General features: G+C 36.0%; 1 protein-coding gene across 1 annotated transcript in view; it reads left to right on the top strand.

The window, feature by feature from the left end:
- Positions 1–21,804, top strand: part of ARP5 (actin-related protein 5) — a 234,318-nt gene that overhangs the window by 65,875 nt on the left and 146,639 nt on the right. The window contains exons 3-4 of the mRNA XM_089798325.1: positions 15,711–15,835; positions 21,671–21,707. Coding sequence (XP_089654451.1) covers positions 15,711–15,835; positions 21,671–21,707 — 162 coding nt within the window. The remainder of the gene's footprint in view (positions 1–15,710; positions 15,836–21,670; positions 21,708–21,804) is intronic.

Raw genomic sequence — 21,804 nt, forward strand, 5'->3', positions numbered from 1 at the left:
TAAATAAATCCTTTCCTTGGAGATGATCAGATCATTTACAACGGTGTATCGGCTATCCTGAATAGCCCCCTCAATAACGCTAGATGCCCAACTATCCTTAGCATATTCTGCCAAGATCATCTCTCTCCAATCATCCATGACTATCCCAACAACAAGCAAATGAGGCCTCCTGGACAAAGCATTTGCGACAATATTTTTCTTCCCTTTGACATAGACTATGTCGAAATCATAGGCCTGTAATTTACTCACCCATTTTTGGTTCCTGTCATTAAGGCCCTTTTGTCCAAGGAAATGTTTCAAGCTATTATGATCTATTTTTACTGTGAATCGGCTTCCTACTAAGTACTGCCTAAATTTAGCTAAGCACGTGCATGATTGCTAGCATTTCTTTGTCATAGATGCTATAGGTTCTCTCAACGCCTCGTAATTTTCTGCTCTCATATGCGATGGGATGTTTGTCCTGCATGAGAACAACACCTATGCCCTCTCTTGAGGCATCACACTGCAGCTCAAAAGGCCTGGTGAAAATTGGAATGGCTAAAATAGGACATGTACTCATCAGCTCCTTGAACTTGTGAAAACAATCCTGAGCCTTCTCTGACCACTTGAAACTGTCTTTCCGTGTCAAGTCTGTAAGTGGTGATGCTATTTGTGAAAATCCCTTCACAAATCTGTGGTAGAACCCACAAAGCTCGAGAAATCCTTTGAGTTGTGAAGTGTTCCTTGGGGGTGGCCAATCCAGAATAGCCTTGATCTTGTCTGGGTCAACCTGAACACTTCCTGCACTAATAATATGCCCTAGACAGAGAAACTCTAGCATCCCGAACTCGCATTTACTCATCTTGGCATATAATGACTCCCTTTCTAGAATACTGAGCACCGTATCAATATGCTTCAAATGTTCCTCCCATGTACGGCTGTATATCAGTATATCATCAAAAAAATCAACACAAACTTCCTCAACTGATCTCTGAACACTCTATTCATACAGGACTGGAAAGTGGCAGGGGCATTAGTCAACCCAAAGGGCATGACTAAGAACTCAAAATGTCCGTAGTGGCATCTAAAAGCTGTCTTCTCCACATCCACCTCTCTAACCTGTATTTGGTGGTAGCCCGATCTCAAATCAATCTTAGAGAAGTAGCATGCACCGTGCAATTCATCAATAAGCTCATCGATGCGCGGGATAGGGTATCGGTTCTTGATTGTCTTCTTGTTTAGCTCCCTATAATCAATGCACATCCTCATTGTACCATCCTTCACCGATACTATTGAAGAAGCAAAAAGACTCTTGCTTGGTCGTATGTGCCCCATGCCAATCAACTCCTTGATTGCTTTTTCTATTTCATCCTTATATCTCTTTGAATGGCGGTAGGGTGTGATGATGACTCGCTTAGCCCCTTCCTCTAACTCAATAACATGCTCGATTCCCCTATTCGGGGGTCTCCCTGGAGGTATCTCACCAAACACCTTAGTATGTTTGGTTATTATTTTTTGTACATCAAGTGGATATTCCTGTTTATGCTGCTCTGTCACCTTAGGCATTAATCTGAACTCTGCTGTACACTGCACTTGGTCGTGTCTGAAGAAACTCTACATCCGCTTGAGTGACACCACTCGAAGCCTCCCATCTGACAAACCTCTGAGCACTATCTTCTTACCATTTGCCTCAAACCTCATTTTTATTTTCTAGAGGTTAAATGTAAACTCTTCCAGAGACTTCATCCAATTCATCCTAAGGACCATATCCTGATCACCAATGTTGACCACAAAGAAATCTCCCACCATGTCATAATCTCCCAAACGAAGCTGCAAGTTGGAGATTTTTTTGGTACAGTCGATTTTGAAGCCATCGGCAACCATCACCTTAAATCCCCTATGCTCTTCTGTATGTAGCCCTTTGTGTGACACAAACTTCTCATCAATGAAGTTATGTGTTGCCCCTGTATCAATGAGTGCCACAAATCTTTGTCCATCCAAAGTTCCCCTAACTTTGAAAGTGACGGCCTCCTGTATACTGCACAACTGAGCTATTGTACTATTACTGCGTCCTTCCCCATGTGAAGAATTATCATCTCCATCTGATTCTGATGACTGCTCTGAATCTCCATCCACTGACTCTTCGGCTGAAAAATACTCCATCTGCTTAGCTTTTTCTTTCAATGGACACTTATGTGACAAATCCCAAGGCTCCCTGCAATGAAAAAAAAAGTTTCTTCTTCCTGAGATCATTAAGTGTCTCATTGTCCAACCTCTTACTTTCCTCCTTAGGTGGCTGAGCCTCTCTATGAAAAGGTTTCCTGTCCTTATCTTTCTTCGAAGGGAAACTCTTTGCCTGGAATTTATTTTTAGAAGCTGAAGAGGAATCCATATCACGAGCTTTCTTAATGGCTTCTTGCAAAGTGGGAGGGTTGAGAGCTTTAATCCACCCTCTCAACGGATCAGCTAACCCATCCATAAACAGAACCAGTATCTTCTATTCATATACATCTGTTACTAACACTGCAAGTTTTTGAAACTCTGAAATGTATGTTTCCAATGATCCCCACTATTTAAGCTGAGCTAACTCTTTGAAATGGAGTTCTGGATCCTTCCTATCAAAACGTTCAATCAGTCTCTCCGTAAACTCCACATATGAGGTAATGTGTGCATGACCCATAGTGACCATACCATGATGCCGCCACTCGTGTGCTAACCCATCCAGATGAATTGCTGCATACTTAATAGCTTCTTCCTCAGGCATAGGGTTCAATTGAAAGTATGTGTCAAGCTTTTGAACCCAAGCTCTTGCTGTAGACTTCCCCGAGCAATCATAATATGGTAATTGAAGTTTCCCTACTTTCTTCCGTAGCTCATAGCTCTGGTTCCTGTCGTGTCCATTTGGCATATGTGTCATCCGCACATCCATATACTCCCTAAAGGTAATTACAGCAGTAAAATCTGGACCTCTGGCTTCCCAATCTCTCCTCAACTGGTCCTGTATATCAGTGATCTAGGGCTCTAGTACGGGCTGCTCTGGAGCTCTAGGAGGAAATGTGGGAATCATGGGCCTCAAATTCACTGTCCTAGCTTGCTGGGGTGCATGACCAAAATTGTTCCCAACTTGTTCACCTCCATTATGTGTCCCATTCTGATTATTCCCATTCTGATTGTTACCATTCCGATTATTACCATTCTGATTATTTCCTCCACCCATGTTAGCGTTCAACCTCATTTGATGAGCCATCATCTGCATCATAAGCTCCAATCTCTGATTTTGTTCTTGTGTCCTCTGTTCTGCTAATCGCTGTCCTTGTGCCAAGGTCTCTAATAATTGTAAGAATCTTTCCTCTCGAGGATCCCCAACATCAACATTCCTATCTCCCATATTGCCAATAACTTGTTCACCGGTATCAATATGATCCTCTAGATTTCCCTATTCCTCTTGTCTTGTGTTTAGACGAGCCCTAGTTCTTCCTAAATTATAGTGATGAGTTAAAGGTTGAACACTCCAATCTGTCATATCACCACCTGTTCATTGTGTTTGTACCCACTAGGATGGCAGGATAAACAAGCTTTGATACCACTGTAATGGTCCTTGCTAAAAGACTACTAACAACTACTAATGCTGGAGTACGGAATTTTGTTAAACACTTGGCAAAATCTGACCTATAGTGCTGTAGAATGGAACTGAATATGTACTACGGGAATTCCATCAAACACTTGGCAAGCAAACTGATTTGTACTGTTAAGGTTTAATTCCGTACTCAAGAATTTGTTGTGCAACAATTCCACAGTAAACCAATGTAATTACAGTGCCAATATGCATAAGATGTAGTGATGTAAGAACAGTACCAAATAATGATGTATTTCAGGAGGGTTGCCAATTACAACATTCAGATGTTACAACTCCAATACATGAACAATGAAACTATTGCAATGTCAAAACCTCATCAATGCACTTAACATTCACTAGGACATTCCAAATACATATATATATGATTCCAATGAATAACAGTGACTGATTCTAATACATATATTGGAATGTTACAGTCTGTACTATTTTTTCCCAATTAATAAATAACAGACCCTTATTGCTGAACACATTAAATTGGAACCTGGAAATTGATGCAAGTTATTGTTGACGAATGTTGATGAAGAGACACCCAAACTGCTCCCCAAACTGGTCTAGAAAAAATTGCACTGTACCGTGCTGCTGAAACTGGCCGTACAATACGGACATGTACGACAGCTATAGTAATCTTTTTGCAACTGTTTTGGCTGCCAAAAATGCTATGTTCAGAATCGCTTGGGGTTATATCCTAGCCTCCCTAATGCATAAAATCGAACTCCCAAGGAACTAACGACCTCCTTCAAATAAAATATCAAATACCTCACAATCTGATTTCCAACAAGATAGCAATTATTGTAGCCGTGTCACTGTAGCTCGGTACTGTAGCGCTGTCACTGTTCACCATTCACTTAGCATATTAGCTTCTGATTTGCAGGCACCAAATAAACTCCCAGACTGTATATTGCAAGAGCGTGGAGATTGATAGCTGAGAGAGATTTCGTCCTCAAAGCCCCAGGAAGATTATCTCCAAAATAAACAAGTAATTTCTTTAATCAACAAAAGCATGCCTCAATGGAAACTCTTCCACCTCTTTTATTTTGTTCTCACAAAACCCATGCCTTTGTCTTGTCAATGTGGGATAAAACATAACTCCCTTATGTAACTTATATCTCCCATGTATTATAAAATAAGGGGGACTCTTTTATTTAAATATTTCCCACCAACTATAGTCTAAGCATTAACAAAGTTAAATATTTGAATTTAACTTTATAAATGACTTTATTAATGCAAAATAAATCATATCACTAATAAATGAATCTTTTTGTCAATTTTAAACATTTACCATTGATATGTTGCTGCCATAGGATGTCCAATCATATCTAGAATGACTTACTATAAATAGTAAGTATACCCAAAACTACCTCAAAACCCCTCAGAGACACCTGCAACTGAAACTGTCTAGGTCAAATGGCCTCTAAGTCCCTTTGATGTCCTGGTTAGCCTATGGGATTATGGGGAAATAGGCTAACGACACATCATGCTATGAATGCTAGAAAGGGGACATTATATTTTCAGATAAGTGTGGAAGGGAATTGGAACCAATCTGAGCTAACTCTGCTAATTGTTTTTCTTTTAATTCCTTTTCTTGTTCATATTTTTCTAAGGCAACATAACAAAAACGTTGAGCCTCAATAGTTGCAGCTCTACAAGGCTTAGCATCATGACCACGTATGCCAACAATATGGTATTTCAATCTATTTATCCCCCCACTATTAATGATCTTATAAAATAGACATTTTGTTTGAGTTCTACCTCTACCCAAAAAGTCTATCGTGTACTTCCAACACTCATTTTTTTAATTGCCTTTAGAGAGCTTGGGTTTTTAACCTCCAAGAGCCAATATGAGTAAGGAAAAATGTAAAGGTTGCTGCAATAAGACATTTTAGACCAAATATTACCATATAAGCATTGTATTTTATGAAGATCTAAAGTTAAAAAAAAAACCCATAAACATACAAAAAAAATTCATCCAAAAAACCCATAAGCATAGAGAAAAAAATCATCAAAATCTAAAAATTCAACTCTTACCTCTTTGAAATGATTTGGGAAGTGTTGAGAAGAGCTCCTATAAACTCCTTGATGATCTAAATGCAAGCTCCAATGTCACAAATGTAAGCTTTTCTCCTCTTCCTTTCAGCTGGTTGCAAAACAATGACAGTCTATTTCTCTCTCTCTCTCTCTCTCTTCTTCTCACAATAGAGTGTTATGAAAGCCCTTTTACGGTTATAAGAATAACAAAGAACAAAAAATAAATAAATATTTTTTTAATGCTATTTTAACTCAATCGGATAAGTACTGCTGCGACCGGGTCAAGTTGGTCGTGACTCGTTAGTTAGGTGAGTTAGGCGAGTCACATCACTTGACCTGCCGAGCCTGGGTCATGGGTCATTTTGACCCGATAGGCTATTGGTGACTTGCCGACTTGGGAGACTCACCTAACTTGCGCCGAGTCATGTTACACTGGGCAATATTAATAGGGAAAATAATATCCCTAAGCTCTAATCCACAAATAAAATAATATGAGTAAGAAGCAGTAAGCCACTTAAGTGAATTTGGTCTTGCCACTTGTTGAAACAAAAGACTTTTCAAACTCAAAAATATGGTTTAAGTATGGAGAAGAAATATACTACAACCTTATTAGGAGAGTCAGGAACTGCAGTTAGAGAAGGGACATGACAACCTCCTTCTTGAGATTGCTGTTCCACAACAATTGCAAGTTCGGATGTTGTAAAATTTCCTTTCCCTCCCCAGAAGCATCTACTAAAGGTTAATCCTTCCATTTGATTAGATATTCCCAGATCAGTTTACTTCTCAGTTTTCCCTGTCGCCAATCACAATGTCTCAGGTATAAGCACCAACTTTCTAAACTTGTCCAATGGTGGTAACTCTGGAGATGCAAGTTTGTTTTCCCAAATCCTTCTTCAAACAAGATACATGAAAAATATTATGAATCTTACTACCTAAGGCAAGCTCAAGTACATAAGCAATCCTGTTAACTCTCCCAAGCACCTTATAGGGTCCATAAAATCTTGATTTCAAATTTTTTGCTCAACTGCTCTTTAGGGAAGATTGCCTATAAGGTTGTAAGTGAGCAAATACCAAATCACCAACTTGAAATTCTATTTCCACCCTATGCCTCTCTGCATACATTTTCTGTTGGTTTTTTTCGTGGAGAATATTATCCTTCAACGCTTTGAGTATATCTTGGTACTCTTGTAAAGTCTCCCTTTCTTAGGACACCTTGCTATCACGACCAACTAAGCTCACAAATGACAGCTTCATATAGAGCTTTAAATGGGGACATCCCAATAGTCTTACAATTGTATTGTAGCAAGACTCACCCAAATAGAGCTATATGACTCATGTAAGTTGTTGTACTGAAAGATAGCTCTGGAGATAACATTTGACCCATTTGTTTACTATTTCCATCCACCCATCCATCTGACGGTGATAACTGGTGCTTGACGTCAACTCTCTCGCTACTAACCGCACCCAAATATAACTATATGACTCATGCAAGTTGATGTACTAAAACATAGCTCTTGAGATATCATTCAACCCATTTGTACTAATTCCATCAGCCCATCCATCTAAGGGTGATAATTGGTGCTTGACATCAACTCTATCGCTATTGACCAAAATAATTGCTGCCAAAATAAGCTGATAAACTTGCTGTCCCTATGACTAACAATGGTCTTTGAAAGATTGTGCAATCTGAACACCTCTTTGAAAAGCAATTCAGCAACTGGTGATGCTGAGTAATTAGTGGCAATGGCAAAGAAATGGGAATATTTGGTCAATCTATCCACCACAATCAATATGTAGTCCTTCCCTTATACCCTTGGGAGACCTGTGATGAAGTCCATTGAAATACCCTGCTACTTTTGTTCAAAAATGGGCAAGGGTTGTAGAAGACCTAGTGGAAATCTATGCCCTACTTTATTCTGCTGACAAATTAAGCACTCACGAACATATTGCAGCACTTCATCCTCAAGACCTTTCCAAGAAAACCTTTCTTTAGTCTACTAGTAAGTTTCAATGAAACCCGAATGCCCTGCGATGGGAGTCTCATGTACAACATTAAAATATTTTGCATCAACTTGGACCCTGGTACAAGATATATTCTACCTTTATAGTATATTCTATTTTTAGCACAACGTATTTCACATCATTCATCTTCCATCGAGTTTATCACAAGCTGAAGGATTCTAAGCGTATTTAGTCAGTAGCTGTGATTTCCAATCAGTTGAAACTTTTGTAGGTGAACAAAGATAGGTTTCCTAGAAAGTGCATCAACCACCACATTTTTCTTTCCTTTGATGTACTCCACCTCAAAATCATACACCTAAATCATGTTTACCCATTTTTGCTGCCTCTCACTAAGATCCCTTTGTTCTAAAAATATCTATTATGATAATTTCTCACAGTAACTTTTGCTCCTACTAAATATTGTCTAAATTTAGCTAAAGCATGCATGATAGCCAACATCTTTTTGTCATTGGTGGAGTATAGTTTTTTGGATCTCTGAGTTTTGTTCTCTCAAACACAATAGGATATCTATCTTGCTCCAATTCCCTATCTTGAAGCATCATACTCCACAACGAAAGGCTTTGTAAAATCCAGTTGTGCTAATACTGAAAACTATACTTACAATACTTTGAAGTTTCTCAAAGGTTACTTATGCTTTTGTGAACCAATAAAAAGCCCCTTCCTTTTTAAGATCAGTCCATGGCGAAGCTGTTGATTTTAGGATCGCTACAAATGTATTAGCATTGTCTGTAAAGTATGTGTTTTCCAAAGGCAACAATCTCTTGTATTTATATTGAGAATGAGCCAAGAAGAGACATGTCCCTTCATGGGACATGTCTATTCATTATTATGTAGTGAATATAATGACAACTATAATTTTATAGTATTAGGAATCTATCTATCTATCTATATATCTAATTTCTATGAATCATTATCACATTAATCTCTCTCTCTCTCTATATATATATATATATATATTATATCTCACATGATATTAATTAAATAAATACATAATATCTTTAATAGTTTAGACTTACAAGTTTTATCCGATTGAAGCTACCAAAAATAATAATGCTCCCTCTTAGCTAGGGAGGATATACACATAAATTTGATATTACAATAGTGTAATATGAAGAATGGTATGTTTGAAATATCTTTGATCAAAACATACTCACCATAAGATATCATCTCATTATGTTAGAAGTAATGGCCCTAGAATATCAAGTCGCATCATATTCACCAAATATCTGAGTAATGGCCTCGTGAACATCAAGTCGCATGATATTTGCCAAGTATTCTTGAGTAATGGCCTCCTGAACATCAAGTTGCATGTGCACATGTCCTCAATGATACTTACCATAGGAATATTTGTGGTTTGTTTAAGGTACTTAATCCACCATGCAAGATATAATCTATCATGATCTGCTTAGACATCATAAGATTATGCATCATAATAGAAGATTAAATGATTGTAAGATCTTCACCTTTCAATAACTTGTAATGTCAGCGGGATAGACTTAATTTAATTTGATTTCTTTCAACTAAATCTTTTTCAGACCATCTTTTATATATTTCATTTTCTTCTCATATATTCCTCCATTCTATAATGTTAGACCTGATTCAAATACTTTCCATATCCCTTTAAATGACATTTCTTCCTAACACTTATATCTAATTTCCCATCAGTCATGACTCTTCACAATTAAATTAATTAATTATTAATAATTTTTATTTACTATATTTATTTATAAACGATATTATATTATATCAATTAATATGTATAATAATAATCTTTGACTATTATTTATTATACTAATTTATATTATTCTTTATTTAATCATCAATAGTATGATATATCTTTATTTCAAGTATGTTTAATCATAGTGAACTTATAATATAATTTATATATTATTATTTACTCTTACTATGATTAGTATATACAATTATATATATATAGTCATTAAAATATTATAAGTATTTTATTTTTTTCATTTACTTATCTATACTATCCTTATTAGGGGACATGACAATCCACCCTTCCTCAAATAGCTTGTCATCAACCAATGACCATTTATACTGAACATTTGTTGTAAAGCCAACATACAAGCTATACACTAGGATGCATGAATCCACAAGGTATGCATGGACTTTATATTGTAATGCATGAGAACATGAAGTTTGCACAAGGTAAATGCATGATTTGTAGACATGAAGCATACACAAAGAAGACACATAAATGCATGAAGACACGAAGTATACACGAAGAAGACACATTAATGCATGAAGACACAATGTATACACATCTTGAAAATATCATCCTATAATTTGATAAGATGAAAAAAAAGATTTATCATTGTGCTTTTAGCCAAAATCCTATACCAAAGGAAAATGAGTTAGTACACACGAGTATACTTTCAAAAGAAACTAATAGTTTTAGTTAGGAAAAATAGGGTTAGGAAAAATGCTTATATTTCTTCCTTGTAATAGAAATAATCATTTAATCATTTATTCATTCATTACTTTTATGAGTTCAACCTATATGTGTACGCTAGGTCATCTGGGAATCGGACAATGAGACCTTATTAAAGCTTGGGTATATCCTTCATCCTTTTTCCAAGGCATCTCTGATCTTTCAATGGGTGCTTTCCATCCCTCACCATGCCTAGGTGCTACAACATATCAATGTATCTAGGCTAGGTCATCCGGGGATTGGACAAGGAGACCTCATTAAAGCCTGGGTAGAACCTTGATCCTTTTGCCAAGGCTTCTCTGATCTTTCAATGGGTGCTTTCTATCCCACACCATGTCTAGGTGCTATACCGTACTAGAGTACTCAGACATTGTAGTGGGGTCCCATAGCTTGATAAGCCTAAACCCAAGAGAGAAATACATACCTCGCTTGCCTTAGGGATCAATCCAACCCTCTTACCTAGCTAGCCCTTTCCTCATTAACATACGTTTTCAATTTATTTTGAGTCATTGTATTTAAAATGATCGAAAGTTAATTACTCATTAAGTCATTGGTTATTTAATCTTAATATTTTACTTCCTTATTTAATTATCTCACAATAATATTTACTCCGTTTTTCTCTTATTTTATTTAATAAACCATAGATATAACTATCCATCCTTCAATATTAATTATTTACCTAAATTAAAAAATAATGAAATTAAACCTACCTTTCTTACCTTGACCTAAGGGCAGTGGCTTTATTCTCCTCATTAGGTTGAGAACGGATGCCCTTTGTTATTCACCCCTAGCTGCATTTAATTTGTGCATAAGTTGTGTTATTTTTTAAGGGAGGAACAATCTCCTTTTAATTCTCCAAACCATAACGTGGCACCAGGCTCGCTCTTTGGCACCTCCCTTTCCTTCTTATTCAATAACCGCTGGTATTTTGAAGGAGAGTGATATGAGCAATATAGCTTCCTCTATAATGCCCTTTTTAATGATCCCATTCTCTAACTACTTACTGGAACTACGGTTGCTTCCATAGTTTCTCTTTCTTTCTATTTATAGTTGAATATCGCTCACTCCATTCACGATATTCATGTCTTTTTTTTAAAATATTACGGAAGATTCACAAGGCATAATGAATTTATGTAGTATCTGCGGCTCTCTTAACTTCCCTATGAACTGAATGCTGATTGCTGCCTCCAATAATTATTCGGTAATGATTGATTGAAATTATGCTGTGAATGAACTATCTTTTAAAACAAGTTTCTCTCCTCCCATTGTGATCTCTAATTCATCCTTTGATTCCTCATGCATCCACGATTCCACGACTTGGAGATTCTATCACTCAATTAAGTGATCCAAAATAGATTGATAATAAAAATAAAATCTTGTTTTCTCAGTCCTTATTTTAATTTCCTTACTTGATCACCATATAATTTTTTTCCCTTTAATATATTCATACTTATTACGTGGCCTGAGTAGATATGGATTTGGTACCCGCTTTATTGTTCTAACACTGAAATACTCTTTCCAACATAAGGTTAGTGGAAATTCATTAAAGTATTGGTCATGGGGTTTTGATTCTTTGATACTCTCACATATCCCTATTCGTTTATTGTTTTTTTTTTCTATCTCCATTTAATGGTGCGGTTTTCTTCCATTTGACTTCTCACAGGGTTAACTGTATTTCAATACCCTCACATGCTCCCTCATTGATTATAAACGCATTGCATTAGACCAGGTGGGATTAAAATTAAAGGATCAGTTGTATGTCTTTGTTTATCTGAACATATAAGCACTAGTAGAGATAGACAAGGAGCAATATTATGTCAGCGTGAGATTTATATATATATCACATAGTAGTTGATTCTGTCTGACTGTCAACTCCATGCTTCTTTCCGGTGCTGGCAATAATCTCCAAGTGTTTAGAATTCGGATCTAAGATTACCACATCGTAATTCTCCCACATGTTCTATTGGCTTGGGTCCTTAAATATTCAATATTCAATGAATAGTTACCACCATGATATTCTTCTCATCTATGATACACAGAGAAAACACCAATATGTGTGTTCCCAACTATTTGTAGACTGATTGCCCAAGTCACAGAACATATATACTGATTATGCAAAATATTTATCATATATTTCATGTAATGATCTCCTCGATTCTTCATTAACTCTAGTTCATTCTAGTTTCTGCGTTGATTTGATGTCTTACATCAAAATCTGTAAGTCTGATCATCCATTTCTTTGTATTTTTAAGATATTCTTTATGATGTGATATTGTTTCTATATCGTATCGGATGACAGGATCATGCTTTGATACCACTGTAATGTCCCTCAGTGGGACAGACTTAATTTAATTTGATTTCTTTCAACTAAATCTTTTTCAGACCATCTTTTATATATTTCATTTTCTTACTCATATATTCCTCCATTCTATAATGTTAGATCTGATTCAAATATTTTCCATATCCCTTTAAATGACATTTCTTCCTAACACTTATATCTAATTTCCCATCAGTCCCGACTCTTCACAATTAAATTAATTAATTATTAATAATCTTTATTTGCTATATTTATTTATAAATAGATTGTTCCTCTATTCAAAATTGATATTATATCATATAAATTAATATGCATAATAATAATCTTTGACTATTATTTATTATACTAATTTATATTATTCTTTATTTAATCATTATTAGTATAATATATCTTTATTTCAAGTATGTTTAATCATAGTGAACTTATAATATAATTTATATATTGTTATTTACTCTTACTATGATTTAGTGTATATATATATATATATATATATATATATATATATATATATATATATATATATATATATATATATATATATATATATATAGTCATTAAAATATTATAAGTATTTTATTTTATTCATTTAGTTATCTATACTATCATAATTTGGGGACATGACATAACTTCTACAAATACAAGTGATAATCATTTTCATGAGACCCATTAAAATCCTGTAGTCACACACATGGATTTGCAGACTCCCTCTGAATATCAATCTTCTGAGCTCCTCATAGAATGTTACCTCTGATGAAGTGTTAGACTCTCTCTGAATTTGATATCAATCTTTCTTTTCATGCAAGAACATCCTCAAAGAGAAAGGAAAAGATCAAGGCAAGTAGATCTTATAGTACGCTTAGAAATACAAATAAGAGAGATTTACTATATATTAGGAATACAATACTTAATTGTACTAAAAAAAGAATACATATCTCATGTAGTCAAAGAATAATGCTCTCCAGATGACTTCCAGTTCCTTTAAGCTTAGTTCTTAATTAAGGACAACAGAGGCATACTTAGAACAAAGTATTAATGCATCCTTTTCCCAAGATTGAGGACATGTTTATAACCTCCACCTTTAGTATTATCACTCCATTTGTTCAATGAGAAATAAAAGGGAGAGAGGTGATTGATCCCAATGGAGCTCAACAGGCAAGTAGCTTGGGCATACCAACATTAGGCTCTAGAGGAAGGGTCAAAGTCCGCAACTGCAACAAAGGAATAGTAAGCTAAGTAAAAATATATGTTGGTCGTCCATGGAGTTCGCAAAGCCACGGAGATGGTGGAGAAACCAAATGAGGTCAAGTATGGCCGCAAGCCTAAAGGGATGAGCCCCGAACTTTGCCAAAATAATGTTGTGATAAGTGAATCGATGACATTTGATGATGTGGTGGAGGAACAAAATTTGGATGCGCTCGATAGAGACCCAATCCGAGTCAAGAAGGGACGACCCCCAAACCACAGATTCGTAGAGCTTTGTTGGTATGACTAAGGAGTCCACAAGGGACACATTGGACAAAATGTCTTGAAAAATGGTGTCTGAAGCATTGCCTCTGCAACATGGCAAGGGAGCTCATCTCCTTGCTAATCTTAGGTTGGATGGCGGGTCTCAAGTTGAAGTGAGGTTTAGAGAACTTGATCCCGAGGTATGTGTATGAGGAAGCAATTTCAATTTTTTTCCCTTGAAAGTAGAAATGAAGATGCAAGGTCTTCATGTAGTTGAAGACCATGATCCACGTCTTACCCAGATTCACCACTAGCTGTTGCTTCACAAAAGGAAGCTAAGCCATCGAGAAGTCTCTGAAGACTCTCCGGGGGAGGAGGCTAAAACAATCACATAGTTAGCAAAAAGTAGAATACAGATCAAGAACTAACGCAAATAGCAACCATCGCTAGGGAGCAAAGAATCTCTAAGATAAGTCTCCAACTCATCAATATAAATATCGAATAAGGTGGGCGAAAGAGGGCATCCCTGCTTCATCTCAATAGTGCTCTGAATAGGAATTGAGAAGCCCTCAGGAGTCTTGAATCTGCCTACCACACTCTCATACAACCTCAATCCCAATGTCTCTAAGTCTTTGGAAAAGGGCCACCCAAGAGATAGAATCAAAAGCCTTACGGAAATTTACATAGCAGCAGTAGACATTCACCAAGTGATGTTGAGCCTCCTCAATAATAGCCCGCAGCATCAAGATATGGTCCATGGTCTGGTAATCTGCTTGAAAGCCAGCCTAGCTTCTAGCCCTGCAAATAAACCATCATTATTTATATTAATCTCTTTAGAATTACATAAGAAATTATATTTAAATTTCTTCCTTTAAATATGCATATATTATATATAAATTTAAGTGTGTGTGTATATATATATATATAAAAGAAAAGAATTCTTCTTATTTATATCTCATATATACTTAATATATATAATTAGCTTTCTATAGATTTATCCGACTGAAGCTACAAATCATAAACAGTGTATAAGAAAATATAATTTAGTATGCAGTAGAATTTCAAGTAGAGTGTTCATGATATTACAGAAAATATCTTCGCATAAGTTATTGTAGAAGATACATATTATCTGTAGATATATTACTCATAATAAATTATGATACATATGTTTCTATTTAAAAGTAGTGAATTTAAATTTTTTAAACTTCAAATGGTCATAGCTTGTGTAGAAAAGTTTAAACATGTTCTGACATGAAATGATGAGATTTTTACTATGAAAAGATAAGCACAAGTAGAATCTTCATTCAAACTGGTCAGTATTCAATTGCATATCAATACCCCAAAAAGAATGACATAAGCAAACTTTATTTGTTTGGCAATCTTCATTTCATTTACTGAGTGTCCAACTCCTAACTGCTTTGTCATACATACTTGGAGATCAATGGAGAAAAGCATGCTTTGGTAGCTCTCTAAATTTGGATGCCGTCTTTTTATATCAATTAATTTGTTGGAGCAGTTTGAATTTAGTGTGTTTGGGTTAATTGTATGTTTCTTTACATTTTCCCTGACACTTTAGGATCCCAATCCTGGTATTGCTTTGTAAAAGAGGGAGCAATTAACCTGCATCTGTTCACTATTCTAATCTCCATACACATTTGATTTTTTAAACTTTAAAGTATTCATTATTTATAGTCGCATAACAGATTATCACAGAAATAGAAACATTGACAAGCATTAAAGCATTAATGACTAAGGATCTACATTTGATACCCATTGCTCATGTCTGTTTTTCATCAGATCTACTTTTGGAATAAACATGTTGTTTAATAAAACAGGAGAAACTGTAAATGTCATTGGAGATTTTGATCATGGATTAATGAAGTTCTTTGAATCTGGACGCTCCAACTTTAGATCGGCATTTGATGGAAATGTTGTGTATCAGTTTGAGTATATGGAATATGTAAGACTTTCTTTACTTAAGCTCTCAATATTTATATTTTGTTTGTGCATTGGGGATTTTGTATATTGAGCCAGCTTTTATATATGTTATGTGGTTAACTGTATGTGTTTGAATTTATTAACTCAAGTTTGTTGGCAATGGCACTTTTTTTCAAGTTTGTTTTTCTTTCTTAATTTTTTTATGAGTGGTCTAGCCTTTGTAAAAATAAAATTTTGAATACACATATTTTAAACAAGCAAACTGAAAATCAGCAAAATAGAGCTTCCAACTAGCTTGAGTATCAAAATGTGCTCAAAACGTGCGCAAAATGATTAACCAAAGCAGGTATCTGATATGTACCCATAATTACACAAATCACTATAAACACAGAGAACCGATTGTATCTTCTAGTCTTTCACTTTGGCTGCTTCCTTCTTGTCTAAGGTGTACAGCAAGTCAACAGCCTGCTTCTCAGAAGTTTTAAGTTCTTAACCTTAAGCTCAATATAAAATCTGATCCTCCACTTTGAATGGGCATTCCTTTAATTTCTGACAGGGGGTAGGAACATCATTTTAACTGGCATCATCACTCTTCCCAGGAACAGGATTAACTGGGCAATTCACTGAGACATCTTTGCTTCCCAAAGAGCCATGCATAGGGATCGGTTGTCTGTCACTGTCATACTAAATTTTATCCATGAACAGTCATTTTAGGATCAGCATTAGGAGGTGCGTCAGTGCTCTTCTTCCTTTGATCCTGTGGAGGAATGTGGGTACATGGAGTGACTTCTCTAGACATGTCAGTGCGATTTCTTTGGTCTTTGTGAAAACATGCTTCTTTATATTGAAAGTTCTATCAGAAAAAGAATCATAGCTCCAAGAAATATGCTGTATTTATTAGTCCAAACACAATTAAATCACTTGATGGGAAGCTCATTTATATCGGAATGTAAGGCTGTCTATGAAGGAGGAGATCCTGTTGATTCCTGTATGGCTAGGAAAAATACACACAAACGTTTCAACTTGGCACTCTCAATCTTTTTCAATAATACATAAATTTAATCTATAAATAGAATACAACATTGTTATCATAAAGGTGAAAAGGTCGAGGTACAAGTTTAGAACTTTAAGATTTTTGTACAATAATAATAAATGATGTATTCTTACCTTATTGGGACATAGCATTGAGGCAGTCCATATTTCTGTTATGACTTTATTAGCAGAAATGGTTAAATGAAATGAAAGTATCAAGTTAACCAATAAAGGATCTCATAAGTTTTTAACTTTGCATATGAATAGATTAATATATATTATAGACCAGTTCAACATGGTTACTGTTGTTTAATCATATTTTGGGAAATCTATAAATGAGCTCCAGCTCAACTACAACTGTATCCATACATATAGGATAACAGTATCACCAGCTTAACATCATTGTAGAATGTCTGCCAAACCTATCACACACTATCTTGACCTACAGTATACCATAAACTAAAACCAAAACAAGATCACCTAGAATAGGACAGAGCATAACACTGCCACTCAAGACCAAAAACTCTTTGCAATTGGCCTAAACTAAAGCAGTAAAAGAAAATTCCCTACCTGACACAAGAAAAAGAACCTAATCGACACAACTGCCTGGAGATGCTGTCTTTTAATGTGCAGCAACATGTCGTACACCCTATTGCTTGACACTGGCACCACTTCTAGTAAGGGTGCAGAACCTTGTGTCTCTGGCACTTCACAATGTACCTTGTTACCTTTGATGACTGATATCTTGTGCACTGTGCTTGGCAACAAACCATTTGTCAACTGGTGCTTGGTAAAGCCACTTGTGAATACTTATGTTCCTTTATGAAATGAGATAATGAGATGCAGTATTGCTATATGGATGCATTGATAGAATTCCTTTAGTACTTATTTATCCACCTTAGTTCATGTGCTTCTTGCAGCTGCAAAATGGATGCTTCAAGCGCTATAATTAAGGATTGATGTTGCTTGTTTCTTGACACATATTTTGTCTCACTAGAGAATTGGTTGCCTCCAACTGGTACTCCTCAGCCCTAACTAGTGGAGGCATGATAGAAACCCTAATATTGTGTCATGTCGCCTTCTCCGCACTAGTGTTATGGTGCTAGGTTAATCTATCTCCACATTCAGATAGATTAACGACATTAACTGTCGGGATGCTTGCTAGTCACATCGGAAATTTTATCTTAAGTACATCAGATATTATATTATAGTGTTTGGATAAAGTTACTTTATGTTTATAAAGTGACTTAAGTGACCACAAGAAGAAATTGTTGTTTTATCCCACATCTCTTATTTCAACGTCTTCCCCTCACTTCGAGGTTATAAATAAGAGACCTTGCCTTGGGATTTACACAGAAGATTTTACGAACTCAAATATACTGAAGTTCTGGTTGCTTTAATGTGACTGGCAGACTCCAAGGACAAAATCCCTTGAGTTGTGTGAGGAAATTGGACGTCACCCCAATCTTTTCTCTTGGGAAAATAAATACCACCAGGCAGAAATCAGCAAGAAGAGATATGGACCCAGTCGAAGTAAGTGCATTCTGTTTTTTTTACAGTAAGATATAATCTAGTCTATCAGGGGTATGAGCAGTGGGTAGACAGCTATGGGAGGCATACTCAGATTTAAGTCCGCAGGTAGGTGAAACTAATGGTACAGGAGGACTGCATACTCTCCACAGGCTATTAAGATTGGCAGACATTTGTTACAGACTGGAGGCACTAGACCATTGGTCACGTAATCTTCTGCAGACTTACCGTCCAACCTTAGAACGTTACATATATGGTAGTCGTCATCAGAAGGATAACTAGAAAACGCGTCCAATATGAATAACTGCAGCTGGGAGGATTTCTGAACCTTATTTCATTTAACCGGCGGAATGTATGTGATTGACGGCTGACAAAGAACTTGGGTGGTATTCACGGAATCCGCAGTGGGCAACGATGTTAGTCTTACTCCCTTCCGGGTTGAGTCGGTTCTTTTCTCAGTGTGAGTGGTGGAAGCAAATCACAGCAAACGGCAGGTTAGTTGAGAACCAGAAGGTGTGGTTGGGCTGAGTGTGTGGAGTCTACCTTAACTCTTTCAGTGATATTCTCCTTGGAACGGGTCTGTCCACCATATATCTTCCCTGCATTATTTTTATTAGGCCTTGCTAATATGGAATGGCTGTCATCTTATTCTCTGTAAAAGTCCACTAATATACTGTCATGAGTATATGGTCATGATTTTTTAAAAGTTTTAATGTTAGTATAATTCCTTTTGGTTAAAGTTAGAATGTCATTTCTTAGCCTTTGTATCAGTAGTATGAAGGTTACGATGTGCACGAATTATGGACTGTGACTTCATGACAATTGTTTGACATAATACCTTAAGATCAGATTTGATTCATTGATCAGAATTAGCAGAGATCTTTACATATTGGTACTCAATATTGCTTTTGGTAACTTATTAATACTTATTAAACCTTCCTTGCCTATGATAGCTTTTATTGGCTGCATCATCACAACTAAAAGTGCTCTTTAATTGGTGATATGAAACAGTCCATGGGTCCCCTGGACTAATTCCCCTTTGCTATACAACAAAAACAAACCAAATTTTCCTACAACAAAAATCCAAAGTCACACAAGAAATTCCAATTGCACAACTGGAGGCAAGCCACAAAAAATGCCATATGTGATTGCGACAAGTCCCATCATCAGAGTAACCAGAAACTCCTCTGTCCTTCCTCAGACATTCATATCCCTGTATCCAATACAGTCTGGGTGCATGTCGATTACTTTACTCGTGTGCCCAAAAAATAGGATGATAATACAGGATAATATAAGTGTTCATATAAGTTAACTGTATAGGATAATAATTTGTTTCACCTACTAGATGCAAAAAGTGTTAAAGCTCATTAGAGAGGGGTTTCTATAAATTGCTACTCATGGGATTTGGGGTAAAGAGGATTGACTATAAATGATGCAGCTGAATCCTGATGAATCGTCACATAATTTTAACATTTAAATCTTAACTGTAAAATATTGATTTTGTTGATACATAGCAGCTTCGGTCAGATACAAGGATGATTGCTTGTATTGATTATATATGTGCATGTGTTGTTGGAATCACCATTGCCGTTTCACCAAAAGTTTTAGCTATTAATGAATGTCACAACAGCTAGAGACAAGGATCCATGGGAATGTCACAAATCCATCAGTCTATGCTGAACGATACCTTCACCTAGAGGGGACAGAGGCACTAACCTCCCAACAATCCCCCCCAGCATGACCCGAGGGATTTGAACCCGTAACCCAATGCTCTGATACTAGTTGTTGAAATCACCGTCGTTGTTACACCAAAAGCTCGAGCTGTCAATGAACGTCACAACAATTAGAGACAAGGATCCACAGGAGGCGGTTAAGCACATGTCACAAATCCATAGGTCTATGTTGAATGGTACCTTCACCTAGAGGGGATAGAGGCACCAACCTCCCAACATGTGTGTATGTATGTCAGTTCATTATGTGAACTGCCATGCATGCACACACACAGTTTTTGTGCTCAATAAGAATCATCATTTCATATACCTTGGAGACAAAGCAATCATTCTTGCATTAAATCGAAGCTCTATATATCATAGTAAGTATAATGAAACTTGAATTTGCAGAATCATCTTCTCTTGCTACAAATCAAGTAATGATCTGATATACATGCATAGAATCAATCAAGCAATGACAGAGCGTACTAATATTGGAACATGATTTGGATCGAGCAAGTGACCCATTCACTTTCAATGTAGATTGCCGATTTGCAATAAATAATAATATTGGTTAAGTATTAGCTTACCCGGTCTGAGTTATGATTAAGTTTGTTTGTTTAAATGGAGAGCTATGCCATGAACAGACAGGGCTCCTCATTGTGGAGGACATGTCCTTTCATGACATGTCTCTTAGAGACAATATTTATACCAATATCAAATGGCCAAGAGAGACATCTAAATCAATAAATACTCTCTCATTGGTAAGTTTGGAACTTGCAGACCTGAACATAAAATTCTCAGATTTACATTTGTATTTCATCTATTCCACTAAACCGATTCCTTCAAGAATAAAGTCTGATCATAAACTGCAACAAAGGAGGACTTCGTGCATTCAAATCTGCAAATTGTTAAACGTATACCAGTCTGATAAAAAATTTGATTGCATTTACAGATGTCCCTCAAGTATTTTTAGATTTATGATTGATCCCATTGTTGTTGTAGAGTTATGTTGTAGTGATGGAAAGGTTTTGTAATTGTTGGAACTTGAATGATACTAAGATTTTTTTTGTCTCAAATAATTTTTATATTTATGTGGAAATGTTGGAGTGCTGTGCACGTGTGGATACAGCTCACCTTTGCCTACCATCTTTGTCAAATAAATAATCTCTGTTGTATGACAGTGACCTTGTCATAGCCATTATTCCCATGTAATATGAATACCAATCTGTAATCTTAGCAATAGAATTATTCCCATCTAGTGAATTGATATGGGCTGTTATCAATGATCTGCAATGCATATGAACACTAATCAATCTGTTTCTCTGTAGCCAGCTATTTTGGTTTTTCTTTAACAACATTTGCTTCAATAATTCTGTAGACAGTCTTTTGCAATTTATATATGTAATGCTGTTCAAATTTTGTAAACAACAGCAGCAGGTAGTTGTTTGTGATTCTATGTATCATAGAAAGCTCATATGCAACGTACTTAACTAGGCAAGATATCAATTACAAATTCACATGCCTGTTTGGTTATAAGTTGAGCAGCTAGGTAAGATGAGTTACATATCTCATGTTTTTGACAGATTCTAGACTATGCATTTGAGAGAATGGGCGCCGAAGGTACACATTTTAACATTACTCTCTCTTAAAATTTTTTTTTGGACTTGTATGCTCACACTGTGACAATAAAGATGCGACTGCATTGTTGGTTGCGAGT

Source organism: Cupressus sempervirens, chromosome 8 (assembly GCF_028749045.1).
Source record: "Cupressus sempervirens isolate cs-2001-9-10 chromosome 8, ASM2874904v1, whole genome shotgun sequence".
Taxonomy (NCBI): Eukaryota; Viridiplantae; Streptophyta; class Pinopsida; order Cupressales; family Cupressaceae; genus Cupressus; species Cupressus sempervirens.